Genomic DNA, 21,108 nt, shown 5'->3' with positions numbered 1-21,108 from the left:
TGGTCACAAAAAAAAGGATTTCATTTTTTCATCACAATTTCCCCAAAATCACCTAAAATCTATGTTTATGCAACATTTTACCATTATAGATGTGTTTGAGCATTTCAATTGGGTTTATCATTGTCAAACATCATACAAGCCATTGAATCCATCATAATTTCACATTCAAACACAAAATCTCTTGATTTGGGATTCTAGGGTTCTTGGTGATCTTTTTACCTAAATCATCGAAACCATCAATGAAATGATTGGTTTAAGACTGGAATCATCAAAACTACTCAAGGAAGGTTATAAAACCAAACTCTAATCATTAATTGAAGCCAAATTCGACATTAGGGTTAAACCCCAATCATAAACTCAAAAATAGAGTTAGAGGAGGAGAAGTTACACTTAGAAAGCCTTTGATTCCTTTGCCTTTTGCTTGGATGATCAAATCTCCACTTGAATCAAACTCTAGAATCCAAAGAGATGAAAAGCATCATTAGAGAGGAATGGTAGAGCTCAATCTTGCTCTATCTCAATATGATGAGAATAGGTGCATCTTATTTCCCAAAATATACCCTTTGGTCCCCTCAGTCTGCTCATTTTGGTCAAAACCCACTTAATCTCAATATTTGTGATTTTAACTTAAGTTCTGACATAAGAAGCCCTTCTTCATCCATTAAATAACTTTTATAGTCCCTTCCATTAATCAAGTCAACCCTTTGGTCAACTCACTTTGTCAACTTGGCACTTTTGGCCCTTGGACTTGGAAGTGTTGTTATTTTCACTTTTAACTTTCTAAATTTAATATCAACTAATGATATGATTATCCCATAATGATTTATTTAAATAAATCATCATCTATTTATTTACTTTATTAACTTAATACTATAGTCTTGAATTTAGAATGTTACAAGTTTTACAACTTATTTGATGTTATGAACCTATGTCTAAGTTTTTACAAGTTGGTTATGTTATGAACCTATGACCCTTTCATGTTATGAAATTATGTTTTTACATGTTATTTAATAATATCTTCAAGTTATATAGTATGTCTATTTCTAAATTTTTTAATATTAATGATATGTTTGTGTTTTACAGTTAGATAATGTTATGAACTAAAACTAGAAAAAGAAAAATCGGACTAAAACAAGAAAAAACCAAATCTTACTAAAATAACCATATAGCGAGACCAAACCAAAAAAATCAAACCGTATAAAAACATATCATTCCAGACCCGTTGCTAAAGATCAACCCAACATTAATTCGGAAAGGGCTATTGAGGCCCAATATACGATTTCTTCACAAATGAGCCTTCAAAGCCAATGGGCCTGTAGGTCAAACTATATATTATTGATCACAGTAGCTTCCTAACCACGTGTATGTCTTCCATTCGTCCTTCAACGACAATCACATGACAACCCGTCAGTGTATACTTTCTTTTCGGAGTTTACCATTATGCCCCCAAAGCCAAACACATCAAAAGGGTATTTGCGGAATCATATAAATACAACAAACCCCACGCCCCAATATCCTTGCATCACATCTTCACCGGCTTCACATACCTCCCATCTCCCCTCCCTCTTTATTCACAAAATCTCTCTCCATAGAAAGCTATAAAATCATCTGTTCATATAAAAGATCGGTTTTTTCAAATTTTCACCGCGATTTGTCCAACCCCTTTTGTCAAATCTCACCAATTTTGTCTCATATCTTCGTTTTGATTCAGCTAAAGCTTCAAAAGATTGAAGAAACCCTAATTGGAATTTCGCATTGTAAAGGTCTGATTAGAACCCGTTCTTCAGAATTTTTGCTTTTGGTTACGAGATCCAAGTTCTCTACCCGTATTTAAATGATCTGTACATGGATGATGAGTTGATTATATAGCTCGTGAAACTATTTTTCGAAGTTCCAGAAACCTAACTTTTGAATCGATTTCATAGGAGATATTCTTAGGTTGATTTTGTTTTTGGTTCAGGATCTAAGTAGCGATTTGTGATAAATCGAGTAATGGCGGATCAAGTAATGGAGGGTAGTCAACCAGTTGATCTCACCAAGCATCCATCTGGAATTGTTCCTACTCTTCAGTAAGTCTAGTTATGATTCATCTCTACGTGTATTCTTCATTGTTATAATGATCGGGTAATCCAGTAGGTGTGATTTGTGCAGAATTTTCAACCTTTTTGGTCGTATTGATTTGCTAACACGCACAGTTTGGTGTGTAAATGTGTTGAAAAAAAAAGATGATCAATTGTGGGTGATTTAATGGATGTCGATGTGTATGCAGTTTACTAGTTGAATTGATTCTTTTTCCAAGTGTGGCTACTTATGGAAGTTGAATTAGTGTATGTATATATGTTCTTCAAGTTAAATAAAGTTAAATAGTTAACTCATAAATTGAAATATCTACTAACAATTTGTTTATGATTTAACAGAAGGAATTGCTAACATAATACCCGAAATGCACTTTGATCAATAATTTATATTCTCTCTCTAATTGACCAAGTTCAACGACATATTCAAACAAAACTAAACATACAAACTAAAGAAACAATAAATTTTTGCCATTTCCCCCCTCTTTACATACTTTTTAAAACAGTTCTTCACTTTAGCTTAACTTGCAACTCAGTCCTTGAACTTTGCACTTTCCAGACATACCCCCACAACTTTCATTAATTACAACTTATAAATCCTTCTAACAAGAGTAGACTTTTACCAGTTAATTATAACTTCAAAAATTAATAACATTCAAGATTTAAATTGATAAATAGTTAAATACTAAATAGCTAATACAACATTTGGAACTAACCACTGCATTTCTTTCCATGCATACAATAATCAAAATGACAAAAATCTCCTTCTTGAGCAATCATATAAGCTAATCAGAAGGTCATATCTGTAAATTCAGGAACATTGTTTCTACAGTCAATCTGGATTGCAAACTAGATCTTAAAGCTATTGCACTACAAGCTCGTAATGCTGAATATAACCCCAAGGTACTCTTGTAATCATTCAGTTATGGTTTTTATAATTTTTATTCAAGTGAATCTACAGATTCTTGATCATAGAAAATGTTAATTTCTAATCACATTTTTTTTTTGTTAATGTTGTTAAGCGTTTTGCTGCTGTGATCATGAGGATAAGAGAACCAAAAACAACAGCCCTAATTTTTGCTTCTGGAAAGATGGTAACTTTTGCATTTTTGAACTTTTTTGGGTTCAAAACATTATGTAGAATCAGATTTACTTATTTATTTTTATGAAGAACATAAAAATAATATAATGTTTTAATGGTGATTGTGTCAGGTTTGTACAGGAGCCAAGAGTGAACAACAATCAAAACTTGCAGCAAGGAAGGTATTGTTAATTTATGTAGGGATAAAGTCATAAAATAGCAATGTACTTTTTTTTTTTTTTTTTTTTTCTAAATCTATGATGGATATGTTATTTTCTTTAGTATGCTCGGATTATTCAAAAACTCGGGTTCCCGGCAAAATTCAAGGTATTATTTTTAATTTTGTTATTATTTGTATATTCGGTCTATTTATCTGTGTCTTTTTTTGATATAATTAACTTCTTTATTTTGCTTTTTAGGACTTTAAGATACAAAATATTGTGGGGTCATGTGATGTCAAATTTCCAATTAGACTTGAAGGTCTTGCATACTCTCATGGTGCCTTTTCAAGTGTAAGTTTATAAAAAAAAATACCAAAAATAACACTTTTTGTCCCCTACAAAGACTTGCTCTTGAATCTTGATATTTTGTCTGCGCAAAAGACATAAATGCCCTTTTCATCCTCATCATTGAAAATAGCCCTAGAAAGCTTTATGTTGTTTTTAACAATTTATTTATTTATTTTTTGTTTTCTCATACAGTATGAACCGGAATTATTCCCAGGATTAATTTACAGGATGAAACAACCCAAAATTGTTCTGCTTATTTTTGTTTCTGGGAAAATTGTTCTAACAGGAGCTAAGGTATTTTGATGGTTAATTTCTTTAGGTTATTTATAAAAAAAAATATGTTTTTATAGCCTGTTTGTTATGCAATTTCAGGTTAGAGATGAGACTTATACTGCATTCGAGAATATATATCCAGTTTTAACTGAATTCAGGAAGAATCAGCAGTGGTATGATATATATGATATAACTTATTATTTTGACATTTACGTATTTACCCCTGAAGGGTCTCACATTTTCGAGATTCAAATACAAAATTAGTAGCAAAATTACAAGAATACCCGAATATGAGATTATGGAAAAAACCGATTTACGTATACAAAAAACTTAGCTGTTGGGAGGGGCATCTATGTCATTTTGCATTTTGAAATATGTCAAGAAAGAGAATGGTCAATTGACATTGACTTTGACTTTTAGGTTATTAGTTAAGTAACAATGATTTTATGTTGTGGTGCAGATTTATATGTGGGATATATGGTTCGATGGTATGAAGTTATGGGTGAGCTCAAGTTGACTTCTGGGAGTTTTGACCTTGACTTTGACTTTGACTTATGAAAGAAAATGTATTGTAAATATATGGTGGAAATGAAAAATGGGCGTATTTGTCAGCTTAGTCTCAATTTATTGCTGTTATTCTAAGTTGTAATGATTTTGATTTCAAGTTTTTATATCCAAAACAGGGCTCTTATATATTGATCTTCAGAGTTTGATTAAATTGTATAAGGTTATTTTATAATTTATGTAATAAAAGTGGTAATTTAAATATAATATTCCACATTTTACATGTATATAACTTGGAAACATCGTTACATGTGTCAATTCTATAATTTTGTAAAACGATTGAAACATTTTTTGTATAAATTAGTAAAAATAGTGCATTTTTTTATTTGCAAAAAATTGAACCTTCCATGAGTTTTATTGGCATTTCTATAATGATTAATTTGTCTAGTTATGAAAATCGACATATAACAATGGTTTTCAAGTGGTTGTTTTGAAAACAAATATACATGTTTTTATATTTCCACAAGGCTACATAAATTTTATAAAACTTTCATAAGGCTACATGAAATTTAAATGGTATATATAACATTTTATAGCATGTTCAACATTTCAATAACATATAGATGTTTTTAGAAACAATTTGCATAAAAACCAAATTTTGTGTGCATCCAATTTAAGAAATCAAAATGAACTCACCTTACTCTAGATGAAAGTCCCAAGGATAATCATTAATCAACACGAAGAAGCTTTGACACCTATATACATTAATAATTTTAGTTGGTAGAATTTCTCATAAAAAAAAAACAATAAACAACATATATATCGCTACAATATGCTTTACAAATATAACCTCAAGTTTATGCCACTAGAAATATTTATTTCATCATAAACATGCTTCAAAATAACTTGTTAACATGAGCAGCATCACAAAAACGTTTGAAATAACATTCTTTTGTTAAAACATATAACAAAACTAATATTGACTTCGTCTGGATTCCCTCTATTAGATATATATATTCCTAGAAGATCATTGTTATCGTGCTAACTTTCAATTAGGGCCACCACTAATTCATGGGAACCCCACATTAGGGTATTCAAGTATTCAACAATGAATATTAAAACAACTATGAAAAAACATATAACTTAAAGAAAAATGTGTCAAAAGTTACCCAAATTTCGTTATTTTAACGAAAGTAAATTTAACTTGAGTGCCACGCTTTTACACAATCTGTTTGCTCTCGGTTTAAAAATAAACATAGGAGTTTTGATCGGTGAGACTACTGCATCAAATTATATCATCGTTTGTGTAAAATTTGGCAGCTTTCAACTAACCATCATCACAAACTTACTAACAAAACCAATTCCAATCTATTATCATCGTTTTTCACCTATTTTTCATGAGTTATTACATAATTGAAACTACTATGCTATAAAATTAATCCAAAAGGTTCTTTATATGTTTTGATTTTATTAAGGGAAAATGACTTAATGGGCAATATAGTTTTTAATTTATATACATTTAGTCATTGATGTTTTTTTTTGTCCATACTTGATCATTTAATTTGTTTTTTTTTTTTTTGTACACATTCAATCTTTATAACCCCTTATAACCAACTATTCTAGGTTAAACCAAAAAGAATAACTTAATATGATAATATAGTTCTCTGCTTGTACATATTTAATTCTTAATGTTTTTTGTTACAAAATAAATCATTATTTTTATACACATTCAGTCATTATGATTAGTTTTTTTAGATGTTACTGATGACATCTTATGTGAGACAATCCTAAACGAGGTGTTCTGATACGTGAAACGTATGAAAACCCCCTCCATCATTAATTAGTGTCATACATCGTTCTGTTTGATATTTTCTTTATTAACCCATTGCCAAAATTTGCACTTTTTACCTGGTTTCTCCGGTAACAAAAAAGATAATTAGCCGGGTAAGAAAGAATGCCAATCTGAAAAGAACAAAAAGCTATTTGTAGAAAGTTAGTCAAAATAGACATACCAAGGAATTATGGAGGAAACAATCGCAAAAAATTTCGTTATTTACTATGGAGATAGATGAAACTGAAGCCGAAGACATCTTCTGGTTAGAGAAAACTAGGGCACCAACATCATTTGATCGCTTTATGAATTAGGTTATATACGTGAGGGACGAGCCATATATGAGAACACTAATGATTGCCTCATGTAAGATGTCATAAACAAAACCTAAAAAAATCGATTATAAGAACTAAATGTGTACAAAAACAACAAACACTTATTTTGCAACAGAAAACATTAAAGACTAAATATATACAAATTGGTAACTATATTAGCCTATTAAGTCATTTTCCCTAACTTAACCTAGAATAGACAGTTATAAAGACTGAATGTGTATAAAAAACAAGTTAAATATTCGAAGATGTACAAACAAACATTAGTAACTAAATGTGTAAAAAAATCAAAACTATATCGCCCTATTAAGTCATTTTCCCTTTTATTAAAGTTATAACATTCCATATCATACAATGATATTTAAATCCAAAAGATTTATATTTGTATGGAAATCAAAGATTTTAAAAGAAACAATATTTTAAAGTCATTTCAAATTCAAAGTTTTGACTTAGATGACCATGGAAGCCACAAAAGTATCTTGATTTAGCCACTTAAGTTTTGATCAGACCGAATCAACATAATTTTTTGTTCGATTTGGCTATAAAGACTAAGAGTCTGTTTGATTTGAACTTATCGGGTCCGGTCAGTGCTGACTGCTGACCCGGTCAGCAGTCAAATGTTTGTTAATGACATATTATAGCTGATTCGGTCAGCCCATTCCTCCCCATTCCGCTTACTCGGGCCGTCAAAAAATACCTCCTGACTGGAAAATAAGGGACGCGTTTTTTTGCCCTTTCTCGCCTCCAGCCTCCTTCGCCAATAGTGTACACAAAAACCGATCCCCAATAGCTGATCGCCTCCATCGCCTACATCTGATACCGCGACTACACCCCCTGTGCCATCTTCTCCGGTGAAGACCACACAGCGCCGGTGAGGAGACTGCAGGTATGTTTCTGCGTTTTTTTGTTTGTTTTTTTTTCTTCCTGGAATCACAAAACCTTTCATGTTTGTTGTCAAATTACTGATTTCATGCTGAAATCAAAGTTTGAAATTACTTCTTTCATTATTCTTGGATTAAATTAGATTGAAGGGTTAACATAAAATCAATTGACATGAACTCACAAAACCCTTCATAATGTGTTTTTGAGATGAGCTAATGTTTGTACATGTTTGTGTGAAATCAGAAATTAAAGATTGTTATATGCTTATGGGATCAAAATTTATTTTGTATGATGAAATCACATTTATGTGTTTTTGTTTATAAAAGATTGTTTTATGTTGTTGAAAATATGATAAAATCACATTTATGTGTTTTTGTTTATAAAAGATTGTTGTATGCTTATAAAATCAATTTATAATGTGTTTTTGTTTATAAAAGATTGTTATATGCTGTTGAAAATATGATGAAATCACATTTTTGCTTGATTTATTTGTAAATGTGTGTTATGTGGATGATTTATTTGTAAATGTGTGTTATGTGGATGATTTAGCTATTTTTTTTCCTTTTTACAATAGACATGACGGATAAAAGAACTAGGGTTAGTTGAAAGTCAGAATTGGTGGACAAAACTTTTTTGGAAGCGTGTATACAAGAATTAACAAGTAATGTATGGGAGGGTAGTGGCCTAAAAGCAAGCTCATGGGCTGTGGTCGCGGAGAAATTGAAAACAGATCATAATTTTGTTGTCGAAAAAAAAAACAAATGAAAAACCGATACGACTATTTAAAAGCAAAGTATGAAGTGTGGTTAAAACTTAAAAACAAAACAAGAAATATTTACAATCCCGTAACAAATTCTTTTAACATGACTAATGAGGAATGGGAAGCGGAAGTGAAGGTATATATATACATATTTTTTAAATTAGATTATTTTTTTTACTACTTTAACAATATTTATTAAATTTTCAAACAGCTGAACAAGTATGTAGATAAGCTGAGAAATGCACCCCTCCCTTGCCCTAATATTTGTACCCAACTATTTGATGGGGCGACCTCGACCGGTGTTCACAGTTGGGGGCCATCTTCGGCACTACCTCATCCCAATAAAACCTTCAGTACACATGCTTTTGAGGATACAGAGATGGAAGAACCATCACCTCATCCAGATACCCCAAGCTCAACAGTGCCTCAACCTACTAGTGAGGAATCATCTGGGCAGACAAAAAACAAGGGGGGCAAACGAAATGGTCCTAAAGAAACCACACTTGATGATGAGTTGAAAGAAGTTGGAAAAGAAATTATCAAGGCTGCACAAGCATTCACAGAAGCAAATAATCTTGACAAGGAGATGGATGCTTGTATGGCGAAGTTGACAAGGTTGGAGTGGGGAGAATATGATCTGAAATACACCACTGCTCTTATGTTATTTTCTGAAAGTGATGGCAATAGGAAAATTTGGTTGTGCCTTAACTTTTCAACTTGTGAGTCGTGGGTAACAAATGCGGGAAGAAAGTTTGGATTAGTTGGTTGACTTTAGTATGTTATGGTTCATTGTTTGACATTGGTATGTTATGGTTCATTGTTTGACTTTAGTATGTTATGGTTCATTGTTTGACATTAGTATGTTATGGTTCATTGTTTGACATTAGTATGCTATGGCTTAGTTATGTTATGGATTGTTTTCTTAGGTACAGTTATGTTATATGAATTTATATGTTATGGAATGTTATGCTTTTAGTATTTACATGTTACGGTTTGTTATGTTATGAATTATTATGTTATTGATTGTTATTTTATTGATTTAAATGTAATTTGTATTTGACATCTAACAGGACACATGGATAAAGAATGTGACTTTTTTATATTTCCTTATATTCTCGTGATATTGGTTGATGTTGGTCCGACAAAGGCAAAGAATAATTAAAAGAATAAGAGCTAGCGAATAGGTAGCAAAGGGGTATGTGTATACGCAAGAGTTTATACACGGATGTCCTATACAATGTTACGATATGATACGTCTTTCAGAAGATGCATTTGTACTATTATGCAAGCACTTTACACAAAGAAATTGGTTGCAATGTAGTAGGACGATAAGCGTTGAAGAGAAGATGACTATGTTTTTACATGTTATAGGACATAATGAACGTTTTCAAGCTGTTAAAGAAGGATTTCATCACTCCACACAAATGATTCATCAATGTTTTCATGAGGTATTACATGCAATGATGTGTTTTGCACAAGAAATTATAGTACCAACCTCGTCTACTCCAACAAGAAATACCTCATAACGACATAGACGGCTAATGTACACATTTCCCAGAGCAATAAGTGCACTAGATGGAACACTTATACATGCAATTGTACCCGTTGATCAACAAACTCGTTATAGGGGAAGAGGAAAAGGTGAATGTTATCAAAATGTAATTGGAATTTGTAATTTTGATATGATATTCACCTCTGTATGGGCTGGATGAGAGGGCATACCACATGATTCTATAGTTTTGAAAGAAGTTGCATTTAACCCGACTTCCGGATTTCCATTCCCTTCACCAGGTTTGTAACTTTACTATACGTTTTATTATCTATATTATTTATATGATAAATTTGTCAATCATCTATAGATAAATATTACCTTTGTGATGCTGCATACACCAACACCCGTGGATTTATGGCTCCCTACTGCAATACTAGGTATTGGTTAGCAAATTTTCGAAGAAACAGAGCTTTAACTAAGGAAGAAAGGTTCAATCATGCTCATGCACAACTTAGAAATATCATTGAATGTGCTTATGGTGTATTGAAGGCGAGATTTCCAATTTTAAAACGAATGAATCCATATCCTTTTCCAATGCAAAGAGATATAGTCATTGCTTGTGTTGCGATCCATAATTTTATAAGGAAATATAATATTCAAGATGAATTATTTATGAACTTTGAACAAAACACTATGGTTACTCCTAATGTGGGTGGTGGAGGAAGTGAGGGCCAAAACATAGAAGGTATAAAATGAGGTTCAGAAGCCGTTGACTATATGACTACTTTGCGTGACCAGATTGCTAATCAGTTACTTTCAAATGGTTCACATTAAATGATATACTTTTTTTTTATTATGTATGATAATTTGTATTTGGATTTTGTATTACACTTTGTATTTGGATTTTAATTGATGTATGTTTAATTTGGATTTTATATGATAATTTGTGTTTTTATAATTATTTTATCCAACACAAGAGACAACACAAGGGTAATATGGTCATTTTTTTCCATTCAGATAAATTATCAAACAACATAAACTTAGTCAGATATGAACTCAGTCAGCATTTCTGACCCAATTAGCTTCTAACTCATTCAACTTTAACCCAATCAGCAACTATTAAACGACCCCTAACTATAATAGGTTTGTAGGTTGTGCATGCCATTAGCGCTGGTGTAGCGTCCACATGGATTAAAATAAATCATACTTTAATTTCTCAATTTTGAAGAACCTCTCTCTCTTACTTGGCCCACCTTCTTCTTCTTCATCATTCCTAGGCAACTTAAGCATGATTAACCATTTCTCACTATATCTTAAAATTCTCTTATAATTTAAAACGTTTTCAATTTCGCCTCTCTACAAATGTGATACCACCATGAAACTAATTTTTTTTTGGAAACATAAAAGTATTTTAAAAAAAAAGGACAAATAAGCCATTGTGAGAAGGTTGTTAGATTTTGGGTCTTAAGAATATCAATATTATTTGGATAATTCCTAGGATCGTAATTGCAATCACTTTCCAAAATCTGTGATTTCGACCCTATAGCCTGAGTTATCATGAAATCAGATTGGGATAATCCAAGAATAAAAATTTAGAAATCAGACCACTTCTAAATCTGAAACACATATACCTTGTTGCCATGTGTTTGATGAGATAGAGAGAATCCGATGATTGATTTTTGAGTATATGGAATCCAACACTTTTCTGGAACATTTCCAAGTTCTTGTATAGGAGAGAAAAGTGGTTAATAGTAGTTATCTTCATTTCTGGTGCCATCCGGGAGCCGTATTTCATTTTTGGCGCCAACCTGGAGGCGTAGGTTACAAGGGGTAAAATCGAACAAAATCATGAATTTGATAGCTTATTGAACTTGATCAGGACTAAAGTGGCTAAATTGGTACATTTTTATGACTTTGATGATTATTTAAGCCAAAACTCACTTGATTTCCGTTTAAACAATATGATATGATTATTGTAGAGAATTGTGTTATGACCTAATTTTGTTTTCTCTATAAAAAATTTAATCTTATGATAGATAATTATATGAAGAACATTTTTCAAATTGAATTGTTTATTTTAATTATCGATTCTCTATTCAAAATTTATGAAGAGCATTAAAAAAAATTGAAAAGTAAGGGGATATTTAATTTCTCTTTGCAATTTGTTTTTCATGATTTTTTGTAACTATAAACACGCTTATTACACGTGAATGAAACATGATTTGACCATCTGGTCTCCAAAGGAGACAGAGACACGGTTAAGCAAGGCCAATCATCAATCATGTTGTTTTTTTTTTTTTTTTTTAAAATCGTCCTTCTACTTTGAGGGGATCTTCTTTTCTTGCTATTTTTCGTTTAATTTTGCATTATGGCCGTCAAACTAACTTTTTCAACAAATGTCTATGTTTCTTTGTTCGCTTGTGACCTTTAACATTAAATCGTTAATAAATTTTAAAAAGATGTTAAAAGAATAACAACTACTAAATAACAACTACTATCTATTATAAGAGATTTTTTTAATTTTTTTTTATAAATTATATAATCATCAAACTGAGAAAACATCTTAGTTATCATCGTACAACAAATGAGAAGGCAAACGGGCAACAAGTTGCGCCGCTAAGCAAACCCAATTCTCTTGAAAACTACATCCACAAATCTAAGGGATATAACATTGGTATGCATAATCCGTTGTACTCAGTGGCGAGGCTATTCACATGGAAGGTGGGTCCAATGACCTACCTAATTTTTCAAACTTATGTAAAATTTCTATTGAAATTTTTTTGACCTACCTAAGGAAACAATTTAGGACCTATCTTACCAATAAAATCTTTGAATTTATATAGAAAATTTACTACAGAAAAATTAGTGAACCATGTGGTTTTCTATTCTAGACTCGCAACTGGTTGTATTATACTAAGAAGCTCCACTGCATCCGACGCAAGAAAACCAAACGTATCAAATGCAAATAGTATGAACACGTGTTGATTTTCCGTGCACGATTTTTATGTTTGGTGACCTTGCATGTGACAGCTTTTAATGCAGCTTGTCCCACCGTGAAACCCCCGACTCTCAAGCCTACGAGAGGGGATACCCCTGTAAGGTCCAAGCATCCATGTTTCCCTCCAATCCATCCAAAAATCAAAGCATCAGCCGATCTAATAGTTGACCTTCTTTATGTTGGGTCAGTCAGGAAATTAATAGGAGTTTCTTTCTTGGCGGAAATCCCGACACACTTCAATATGTCAACCAAAACATCCCTAACCATATCGTGCCTGTATTCGAACCCCAGGAGTTCTTTGAAATGAACTGCATGCTCTCCAAAAGAGTTCATACATGCCTTGCGGCACACCAGACATATCTCGTCGGTTGGGAATATTAGAATCACGAGTCGATATTTGAGGATGGTATGATACTCCACATGAGACATATGTTGGTGAAGCCCATCTATAAGGATAATTATAAGAAAATCTTGAACATGTGGTGCACGTAAACACTGGAAAACTGTTTTCTGCCGATTATCATGTTGAAATGAACTTTCATATCTTGGGCGATTTTACTAAAAATGGCACTCGCTAGTGTATTCTGGGAATTAGGAGGGGGGGGGGGGGGTCCTTAAAACTGCTAAGGTCAATGTCTGGAAGCTTGTTATGAAGAGAGGCTAAGACACAAGCATAATCAGAATCCATGCCCTGAATTAGGAGTGGTCAAAAATATCCGCATCCGAACATCCGATTCGAAAAATCCAAAAATCCGATCGGAAAATACCCGAAAAATCGGATATCCGAAAATTCGGATACCCGAAATTCGGATATCCGGTTTTTCGGATTCGAATACGAATATTAGAATGTGAAAATTTCAGATATTTCGGATATCCGAAATCCGAAATATATAATATAAAAAATTATTAAAAATAGTTTTAATGCATTGAGTTTTTTTCATTTGAAATTCAAAAAGACAAATTATTAACATTTTTACTTGGTACGCAAAGTGAGGATGATATAAATGTTACATTTTTATGTTGATTTTAGTAATTTGAGTTTGATTTCTCAAGATCTTCAGATATCATGAGTTAACTTGCATTTAACCGGACCAAATGAAGTCTTATTATACCTAACAAATGTACGAAAACATTCTTGTTCTTGGAGGGTTTATTTTCTTTATTTAAAACTAATGAAATTCGGATATCCGGTTTAATATCCGAATCCGTATCCGAAATTTCGGATACGGATTCGGATATCAATAATCAACTATCCGAATTTCGGATATCCGAAAATTCGGATATCCGAATTTTCGAATATTCGGTTTTGAACACCCCTACCCTGAATGTCGTTATCCCGTAAGATGTGGTCTTGCAATTCCCAAGATTGGCCCTTGTGGCAACAAAAACATATGAGGTAGCCTTTATTGCCGAGTATAAACCTAAACCACCAAACCGAATGGGTAATGAAGCAAGTCGCCACTGTATGTCGCCAAAGAACGGGCCACCACAAGCCACAATGTCCTCAATCGCCCTGCGCAACCCATGCTCGAAAACAAAGCCGTCTCCTCCATGTGAACGAGTTGACATGTCCTTAACCCAAAGAAAAGTTTTGCAATACTCATGTCAACACCGCCAATTATTATGTATATTCAACATGTTAAACATTGACAAAAAAAAAATACAGTAGCCGTAACAACCGACTTAATCTCAAGCTATCAATGCAAAATTTAATCTCCAACAATTAGTGCAAAATAGGGTAACGGACTAAAAGTTGAGAAAGTTTTTATGCCAAACAATCAATGCAAAGTTTTCAAAGTCAAGGACATAAAATGAATGTTGGAAATAACTAAAGGGGCATTCGTGTTGTATACTATACTTTTATGAACAAAAAAGCGAATCATGTCGGAGCTTATTGAACGATTTCTCGCCACTGATCCATCAAGTTTTCAATATTTACAGATTGATTGATTCGTCTTCTTTTGTCATTCAATAAATCGTAAGTTCCATTGTTCTAAATCGATGTTTTTTTAGTTTATCTTTGTGATTCTATCTGCGATTTGTTGTTGATTTTTGTATCGATTAAGAACCTAGCTTATCTTCGTGTTGCTTTTTATTCGTTTGAATACACGCTTATAACAATGATTTGAGTTACTTCATGTTTATCTTTCATCGTTTATCAGTAATTCTATTGCTAGATCTTAATCCAACCATCTTTAAACAAGAGCTACATTTCGAATTTGAACAGAATGTAAATGGTTGCTTACCAAATTATTACGAAATCTCTAAGCCATTTTGAAATCTCATCAAACTCTATACCAGATGCTACGTTCATAGCATTTCTTGATTTTGATAAGTACTATACTCGGCTCCAAAGTTTGATATTTTTTATGGAGTATTTATCTAATTATCTCTTAGGGCATGTTCACATTGCACAAAGAACACAAACTACTCCAAAGTATGATAACATCATTTTTTTTTCTTTCTTTTTAGCAGCTTTACAAGAGTTTTGATCGCTGAAATATGGTGAAAGACACAGAATATTACGACATCTTGGGAGTCAGTACTGATGCATCTGCATCCGATATTAAAAAGGCCTACTATGTCAAAGTATGTTTACTTCTTATCTCTTCCTCAAACAAAATGCCAAACATCATAAAGAAGATTTGTAACTTGTAATTCACACTAGAAATCACACAGTGATTATTTGTGATTTATTGATTATTAAAACTTTGTTCCACCAAGATATATGTCACATTTCACTTATGAGTTATGATATAGTGATATGAACCATCTATTAGGGACACATGTAACATTCCTACTCCTGTTATGCTTAGTTGTTAGTGGTATATGTGGAAATTATAAATTAAGAACCTTTTTCTCTTATTTGACTATATAATAATGCTTCGTAATGTTATCTTCAAGGCAAGGAAAGTTCACCCTGATAAAAATCCTGGGGACCCGAAAGCTGCCCAAAATTTTCAGGTTTGGATTCTGTCCTTTAATCATTCAAAGTTTCTCAATTGTTAATCTTGAGTATCAATCAAAGACATTTATTTATATTTTGTTATGCACAAAGGTTCTTGGAGAGGCGTATCAGGTTCTAAGTGATCCTGAAAAGCGTGAAGCATATGACAAAAATGGAAAAGCAGGAGTACCAGAGTAAGTATGAATGATGCATTAGTTTCCTTTAACTAAGAATTGTGTTTCTTTTATATTTACCATAAAGTTTAAAGCTAACTTTTTATTTATAATTTCTTTCAGTGATTCAATGGTGGATCCTGCAGCTGTTTTTGGCATGCTATTTGGTAGTGATTTATTTGAGGATTATATTGGGCAACTTTACATGGCTGCTATACAGTCAGTAGAACTTGAAGAGGAAGGACAGGTGCCTGAAATCCGCAAAATGAAAGTCCAAGAAAGGATGAGGGTATTCATTTTTTTTTACTTCAATTTCCAAATTCATAATAAATTACCTACATTTTTTTATTAAACTCACTTTTATTGTTTTTTTTAGGAATTTCAAAAGGAGAGGGAAACCAAACTCATAACAATTCTCAAGAATCGCCTTCGGCCATTTGTTGAAGGACAAACAACAGAATTTGTAAATTGGGCAACAAAAGAAGCCCATCAGCTCTCAAAAGCTGGTATTTTTTTCTTCTTACAAATATGTATTTATGCAAAAGAAAAACGTTTTACTTTTCCCAAATTTATGCAGCAAATTGGATGTTTAGATGAAATATGCAAACCATGTTATATTCTAGGACCAAAATATGCAACATTCCAAAGAACATGCCAACTTTGTAACTCTTCATTGTTCCAGAACATCACCTGTCAAAATTCGAAATTCCTAAATTACCCTTCTATATATTCCTCTAAAAGATTTGTTTTGTTAAATTTCAGCTTTTGGTGAGGCTATGTTACATACAATTGGCTACATATACACAAGACAAGCTGCAAGAGAACTTGGAAAAGATAAACGTTATATGAAGGTCCCATTCATAGCTGAATGGGTAAGAGACAAAGGACACCAAATGAAATCACAAGTTTCAGCCGCTTCAGGTCCAATCATTTAATATAAATCCATCATTATTTTTAAAATTTAAAAAAATAAACAACATTTAAATTTAATACAGTAAGTGTTTTTTTGTGTGTGTGTATATAGGTGCTGTGTCTTTGATACAAATACAAGAAGACCTTAAGAAGTTGAACACTTCAGAAGGAAAAGAACAACAGATAATGAAAGCTGTTGAAGAGAAAAAAGATCAAATGGTTAATTCCTTGTGGCAGATCAATGTTGTTGATATCGAAACAACATTATCCCGTGTCTGCCAAGCGGTAAATTCAATTCTGTTCTGTTCTGTTCTGTCCTGCTCTGCTCTCTCCTGTTCTGTTCTGTTCTGTTCTGTACTGTTATGTTATGTTCTGTTCTGTCCTGACCTGATTTTCTGTATTTTTGTTGTTAGGTGTTGAAAGACCCAACGGTTTCGAAAGATGAAGTGAAGAGACGTGCAATTGGGATGAAGAAGCTTGGAACAATATTGCAAGTAAGTTTTTGTAGTATTAATTTAATAATATGTAGGAGTAAAGTGAGATTGCAAATTGTGTGGTGTTATTATTATTTTTCAGGCTAAATAAAAATGGAAGCAATCAGGATAAAGAGAAATAAAATGGCATTAATACAAGTAAACAATTTCAATTTGTCTTGTGACTTGTCAGGGAGCCAAGACAAATTATCGCAGGGATAATAGTTTGAGACAGGAAGGCGTTCAAGTCCAACAACAGTCTGCTTCTTCATCCAAGTAGCATATGTGTATGCTCATGCTTCCATGTCATCATCACGTATTCGATATTTTTATGTTGATTATTGTAGTGAAATACTGTATAAATTTGCATCATAATTCAAGTTTGTAATACTTTCCGAATGTATTTTATAAGATGAATGTTCAGATGGATTTTTGTTATAAGTTTCTTATCAAATAAGGCATCTGGTTATTGAAAGTTAAAGTTTGTCTTTAAGTAATCGAATCTCTTGTTTGAATATTAGCCGTTTACCCGCGCTAAGCGACGAGTGTGAATAGTTTGTTTCGGTAATTTTTTTTTTCGGGGAACAATGATTAGTTTCAATCCAACGATTATTTTGCTTAAGGAAATATATCATATTAAAATGTTATCTTAAAAAGAAGACACAATGTATTAACAAATATCAATAATCATTAGTTTCAATTCAATGATTCATTTTATTTGTGACGCACAATATATTCTTTAATGTATTTTTTGTGTTTGTATATGTTGGATATATGTTTTATTATGTTTGATTTATTGTTTCGAAAATAGATTATTTTCTAATTCATGAGTATATATCTGAAAAAAACACTTTTTTTTCATTTGTAAATTTAGAGGAAAAAAACATAGTTAAAAGTAGGGAAAAATGCAGAAAAAGCTCAATCAATTATACATGTATATGTAGAAAAACCATTATATTATTATTTACATTTCAAATAAAACCAAATTGTAGATTTTGAAGAGAAACGATCAGCTAAAAATATGATATGATATCATATTCCTTATACTTCTTCGATTATATGCAAAAACATGTCAAACCGAAATACATTTCGATTACTTTCACTCGAGTGTATTCTTTATATGGTTGATTTTCCCTCGTTAACTAATTGTTTTTATCCCAATTATTGATAAACAAAAATAGGCTTTTCTGCAATTTTTCCCTCAATTTATAACTAATAGAGTTTATAGTTTTTTCAAAATTTGATCTTATCATACAATCTTTGTCTCATAGATCGCAATTCTAGAGACCTTTGTTAAAACCGATCTTTATCGAATTTGATTTTAATAGAACCAAAATTGAAACTAGATAAATCATAAAATGAAATGACACGTAGCAACATATGATTAGGTGGCAAAATTCCGCCAAGATTAAGACAACTTTAGTGACACGTGTGACTTCAAAGGTGACACGCAAAAACCGTCATCTTCTCCGACCTCTTGTGTATAGATTTCGACCCACGCCGCGATAAAACCACCTTCCCTTTGCAAATAAATTACTTACACTCAACAAACCAATCTCTTTTCTAAATCGGAAAACATGGCAGATATACGTGATCAAGCCGGCAACCCGATTCAACTAACAGACGAGCTCGGCCGCCCAGTTCAACTCACCGACGAGTTCGGCCGCCCCATGCACCTCACTGGTGTCGCTACCACCAAAGATTCAGGCTTTCATGCCGGCACAACAATCGGTTCTGATCTTAAGACGCATGATGGTACCCGCGTTGCTCCAACGATCCCCGAGGCAGTGCCTGGTGGTGCCGGAGCTGGAACGGCAGTTCCTTGTGGTGGTGAAGGTGAAAGGCGGGAGATTGGACGCTCAGGAAGCTCAAGCTCCAGCTCGGTAAGTTCAATATATGATTTTTGTAATTTTGTTAAAGTTTTAGTAGAATCATCCGCGGAATTGATAGTTTGTGGGTGTGTGGGTAATGGTTGCAGTCGGAGGACGACGGGCAAGGAGGGAGGAGGAAGAAGAAGAAGGGGCTGATGCAGAAGATAAAGGAAAAGCTTCCAGGACATAAGAACAAGGAGGAGAAAGCTCCGGAGAAGGTGTACACAGCTACTACGAAAATAAGTGTGACGACGCCGGCAGGGCCGCTGGGTGAGCCAAAACCGGAGTTCGTAAGGGTGGAGCACCATGAGGAGGAGCACGAGAAGAAGGGTTTGATGGACAAGATTAAGGATAAACTCCCCGGCCACCACTCTCACTAGATTCCGATCGACCTTGTCGCCGCTGTAGTTGGTTTATGCATTTCGTCGAGATGATCTGTTTAGCTTTCTTAGCTTTTTAGTTTTTTCTTTTTGTATATATTATTGCTTTATGAATAACATAAGTGTGCCTTGGTGGAAATGAATTTATATAAATACCAAGGGTTGTAGTTTGGAGTTTGGACCAAGTGGTAATAGATTTCGAGTAATTTTGAAATTTACAGGTTGTAGTTTTAAGTCTATTTGCGAAATGGATGGATAGAATCATAGACCTAGAAGAACTTGTTATTAAAGAGGTCGTCCAAACGATGTTGAAATGACTGAGAATGTTGTCGTAATAGGTGCCAAAATTCAGTCATTGATTGGAGTGTGACAAGATTTATAAATGAGAGACATTCATAATAATAATAAAGATGAGCATGGTGCGGTTTGGTGCGGTTTTCAGAACAAACCGAACTGTAAACCATATGGTGCGGTTTTTGCATTCTTAAAACCGTTGGATGTGGTTTTGCAATAGTTCGGTTTTTCGGTTTTTAAATGCGGTTTCGGTTTGTATCGGTGCAGTTTTGGTTTTTAAACCGTGTTAAGAATTTGGTGTAGTTTTTTTTATGTTTTTTGGTGCGGTTTTTTAAAACTTTAAGAACTGAAAACTATGTGCATATAAGCTTATAGTGTGCTGTTTTTTTTAATACATTCATTTTCAGCTCAAAACAAAATTACATAATCAAAAAGTATAAGTCGCTTTAAATACAACTTGTAACCACTCTCACAAACTAATTAATAATTGAAGGTTGGTTGATTTTGACTTAATTTGTTACAAGCTTATTACATGTAATCGATTAATACGTTTGACTAACAATAGAACATTTGTTTTGCACCCCATAGAGTCTTATACAAACACAAAATAAACATATAATAAATATATTATCGTTATAACTATTTTAAATAGCATGTATATAATATACATTGATTGATTTATTACTATACACGCTTGCGGTGCGGTACGGTTTTGGTGGACCGGTTTTTAGGATAGAAACCGCACCGCACCGTTGACCTTCGATTTTTGCAAAAATTAAATCCGCACCATTGGTTTTTGCATCGGTTTCGGTTTTTCGGTTGCGGTTTTGTCGGTTTTTCAATAGTCGGTTTGGTTTTTGCTCACCCTTAATTCATAATGTGTATATATATATATATATATATATATATATATATATATATATATATATATATATATATAAAAGTTGAATAAAGAACCATTATTAATATTATTAATCAAGGAACTAATCAAAAGCGTCGAAATTTAAAGCGATCAACGATAAAAAGTAAGGGCTGTAAACTTTTATAATTGACGCACATGTACTGGATTATAACAAAACTTACTTCCTTTTTTTCATTTAAATTTTTTTTAGGCCAAGTTTTTTATCGAAAAAAACCGAATATACCGTTGTTCATGATTTTCGCCCTTTTTCCATAGAGATCCATGATGATATATAAAAAACGAACTTTTTTTTTTTCGAAAAAAAACCCATTTAATTTTCTTAGTATTTTCAATATTTAAGTTTATTTTTATAAAAAAAACTAATTATACCAAAAATATTAATTTTTTGTACTTTATTAA

The 21,108-nt window shown here is 32.6% G+C and overlaps 4 protein-coding genes across 7 annotated transcripts; all 4 read left to right on the top strand.

Annotated features, from left to right (window-relative positions):
• The first annotated feature begins 1,521 nt into the window (after positions 1–1,521).
• On the top strand, positions 1,522–4,635 carry LOC111918252 (TATA-box-binding protein). Of its 2 annotated transcripts, none has more exons than XM_023913937.3 (10): positions 1,522–1,763; positions 1,961–2,069; positions 2,891–2,978; positions 3,098–3,169; positions 3,288–3,338; positions 3,439–3,483; positions 3,576–3,668; positions 3,858–3,959; positions 4,038–4,111; positions 4,399–4,635. In XM_023913937.3, coding segments are annotated over exons 2-10 (603 nt in total). In that variant the 5' UTR covers positions 1,522–1,763; positions 1,961–1,992; the 3' UTR covers positions 4,400–4,635. The 2 variants fall into 2 exon arrangements, with proteins under 2 accessions (XP_023769705.1, XP_023769706.1); XM_023913938.3 differs by lacking the exon at positions 1,522–1,763 and adding an exon at positions 2,270–2,327.
• A 3,715-nt stretch (positions 4,636–8,350) lies between these two features.
• Positions 8,351–9,016, top strand: LOC111918192 (uncharacterized). The gene is made up of 2 exons (XM_023913849.1): positions 8,351–8,383; positions 8,459–9,016. The coding sequence occupies exons 1-2, from the start codon at positions 8,351–8,353 to the stop codon at positions 9,014–9,016; spliced, it is 591 nt and encodes a 196-aa protein (XP_023769617.1).
• Positions 9,017–14,589: 5,573 nt separating this feature from the next.
• On the top strand, positions 14,590–17,723 carry LOC111918253 (chaperone protein dnaJ 10). Of its 3 annotated transcripts, none has more exons than XM_023913940.3 (10): positions 14,590–14,715; positions 15,213–15,326; positions 15,642–15,701; positions 15,796–15,878; positions 15,981–16,146; positions 16,234–16,363; positions 16,620–16,778; positions 16,882–17,054; positions 17,183–17,263; positions 17,436–17,723. In XM_023913940.3, the coding sequence occupies exons 2-10, from the start codon at positions 15,240–15,242 to the stop codon at positions 17,520–17,522; spliced, it is 1,026 nt and encodes a 341-aa protein (XP_023769708.1). In that variant the 5' UTR covers positions 14,590–14,715; positions 15,213–15,239; the 3' UTR covers positions 17,523–17,723. The 3 variants fall into 3 exon arrangements, with proteins under 3 accessions (XP_023769708.1, XP_023769710.1, XP_023769709.1); XM_023913942.3 differs by having other exon boundaries at positions 17,346–17,484; XM_023913941.3 differs by having other exon boundaries at positions 14,591–14,715; positions 15,210–15,326.
• Positions 17,724–18,743: 1,020 nt separating this feature from the next.
• LOC111918254 (probable dehydrin LEA) lies at positions 18,744–19,707 on the top strand. The gene is made up of 2 exons (XM_023913943.3): positions 18,744–19,125; positions 19,221–19,707. Exons 1-2 carry the CDS (start codon positions 18,820–18,822, stop codon positions 19,491–19,493), a joined length of 579 nt encoding a protein of 192 aa, XP_023769711.1. The 5' UTR covers positions 18,744–18,819; the 3' UTR covers positions 19,494–19,707.
• The last annotated feature ends 1,401 nt before the right edge of the window (positions 19,708–21,108 follow it).

Source organism: Lactuca sativa, chromosome 9 (assembly GCF_002870075.4).
Source record: "Lactuca sativa cultivar Salinas chromosome 9, Lsat_Salinas_v11, whole genome shotgun sequence".
NCBI classification, from domain to species: domain Eukaryota; kingdom Viridiplantae; phylum Streptophyta; class Magnoliopsida; order Asterales; family Asteraceae; genus Lactuca; species Lactuca sativa.
The sequence above is the reverse complement of the archived record's forward strand: the minus strand, read 5'-3'. Positions and strand labels throughout refer to the sequence as shown.

Bases quoted from the DNA above. Each gene is read 5' to 3' on its own strand.
- LOC111918192 (XM_023913849.1), top strand. From the start codon at position 8,351: ATGACTAATGAGGAATGGGAAGCGGAAGTGAAG. The intron at 8,384-8,458 runs GTATATATATAC...ATTTTCAAACAG, and splicing joins AATGGGAAGCGGAAGTGAAG to CTGAACAAGTATGTAGATAA.
- LOC111918252 (XM_023913937.3), top strand. From the start codon at position 1,993: ATGGCGGATCAAGTAATGGAGGGTAGTCAACCAGTTGATCTCACCAAG. The intron at 2,979-3,097 runs GTACTCTTGTAA...AATGTTGTTAAG, and splicing joins ATGCTGAATATAACCCCAAG to CGTTTTGCTGCTGTGATCAT. The intron at 3,484-3,575 runs GTATTATTTTTA...TTTGCTTTTTAG, and splicing joins GGTTCCCGGCAAAATTCAAG to GACTTTAAGATACAAAATAT.
- LOC111918254 (XM_023913943.3), top strand. From the start codon at position 18,820: ATGGCAGATATACGTGATCAAGCCGGCAACCCGATTCAACTAACAGAC. The intron at 19,126-19,220 runs GTAAGTTCAATA...TAATGGTTGCAG, and splicing joins GAAGCTCAAGCTCCAGCTCG to TCGGAGGACGACGGGCAAGG.
- LOC111918253 (XM_023913940.3), top strand. From the start codon at position 15,240: ATGGTGAAAGACACAGAATATTACGACATCTTGGGAGTCAGTACTGAT. The intron at 15,327-15,641 runs GTATGTTTACTT...GTTATCTTCAAG, and splicing joins AAAAGGCCTACTATGTCAAA to GCAAGGAAAGTTCACCCTGA. The intron at 16,147-16,233 runs GTATTCATTTTT...TGTTTTTTTTAG, and splicing joins AAGTCCAAGAAAGGATGAGG to GAATTTCAAAAGGAGAGGGA.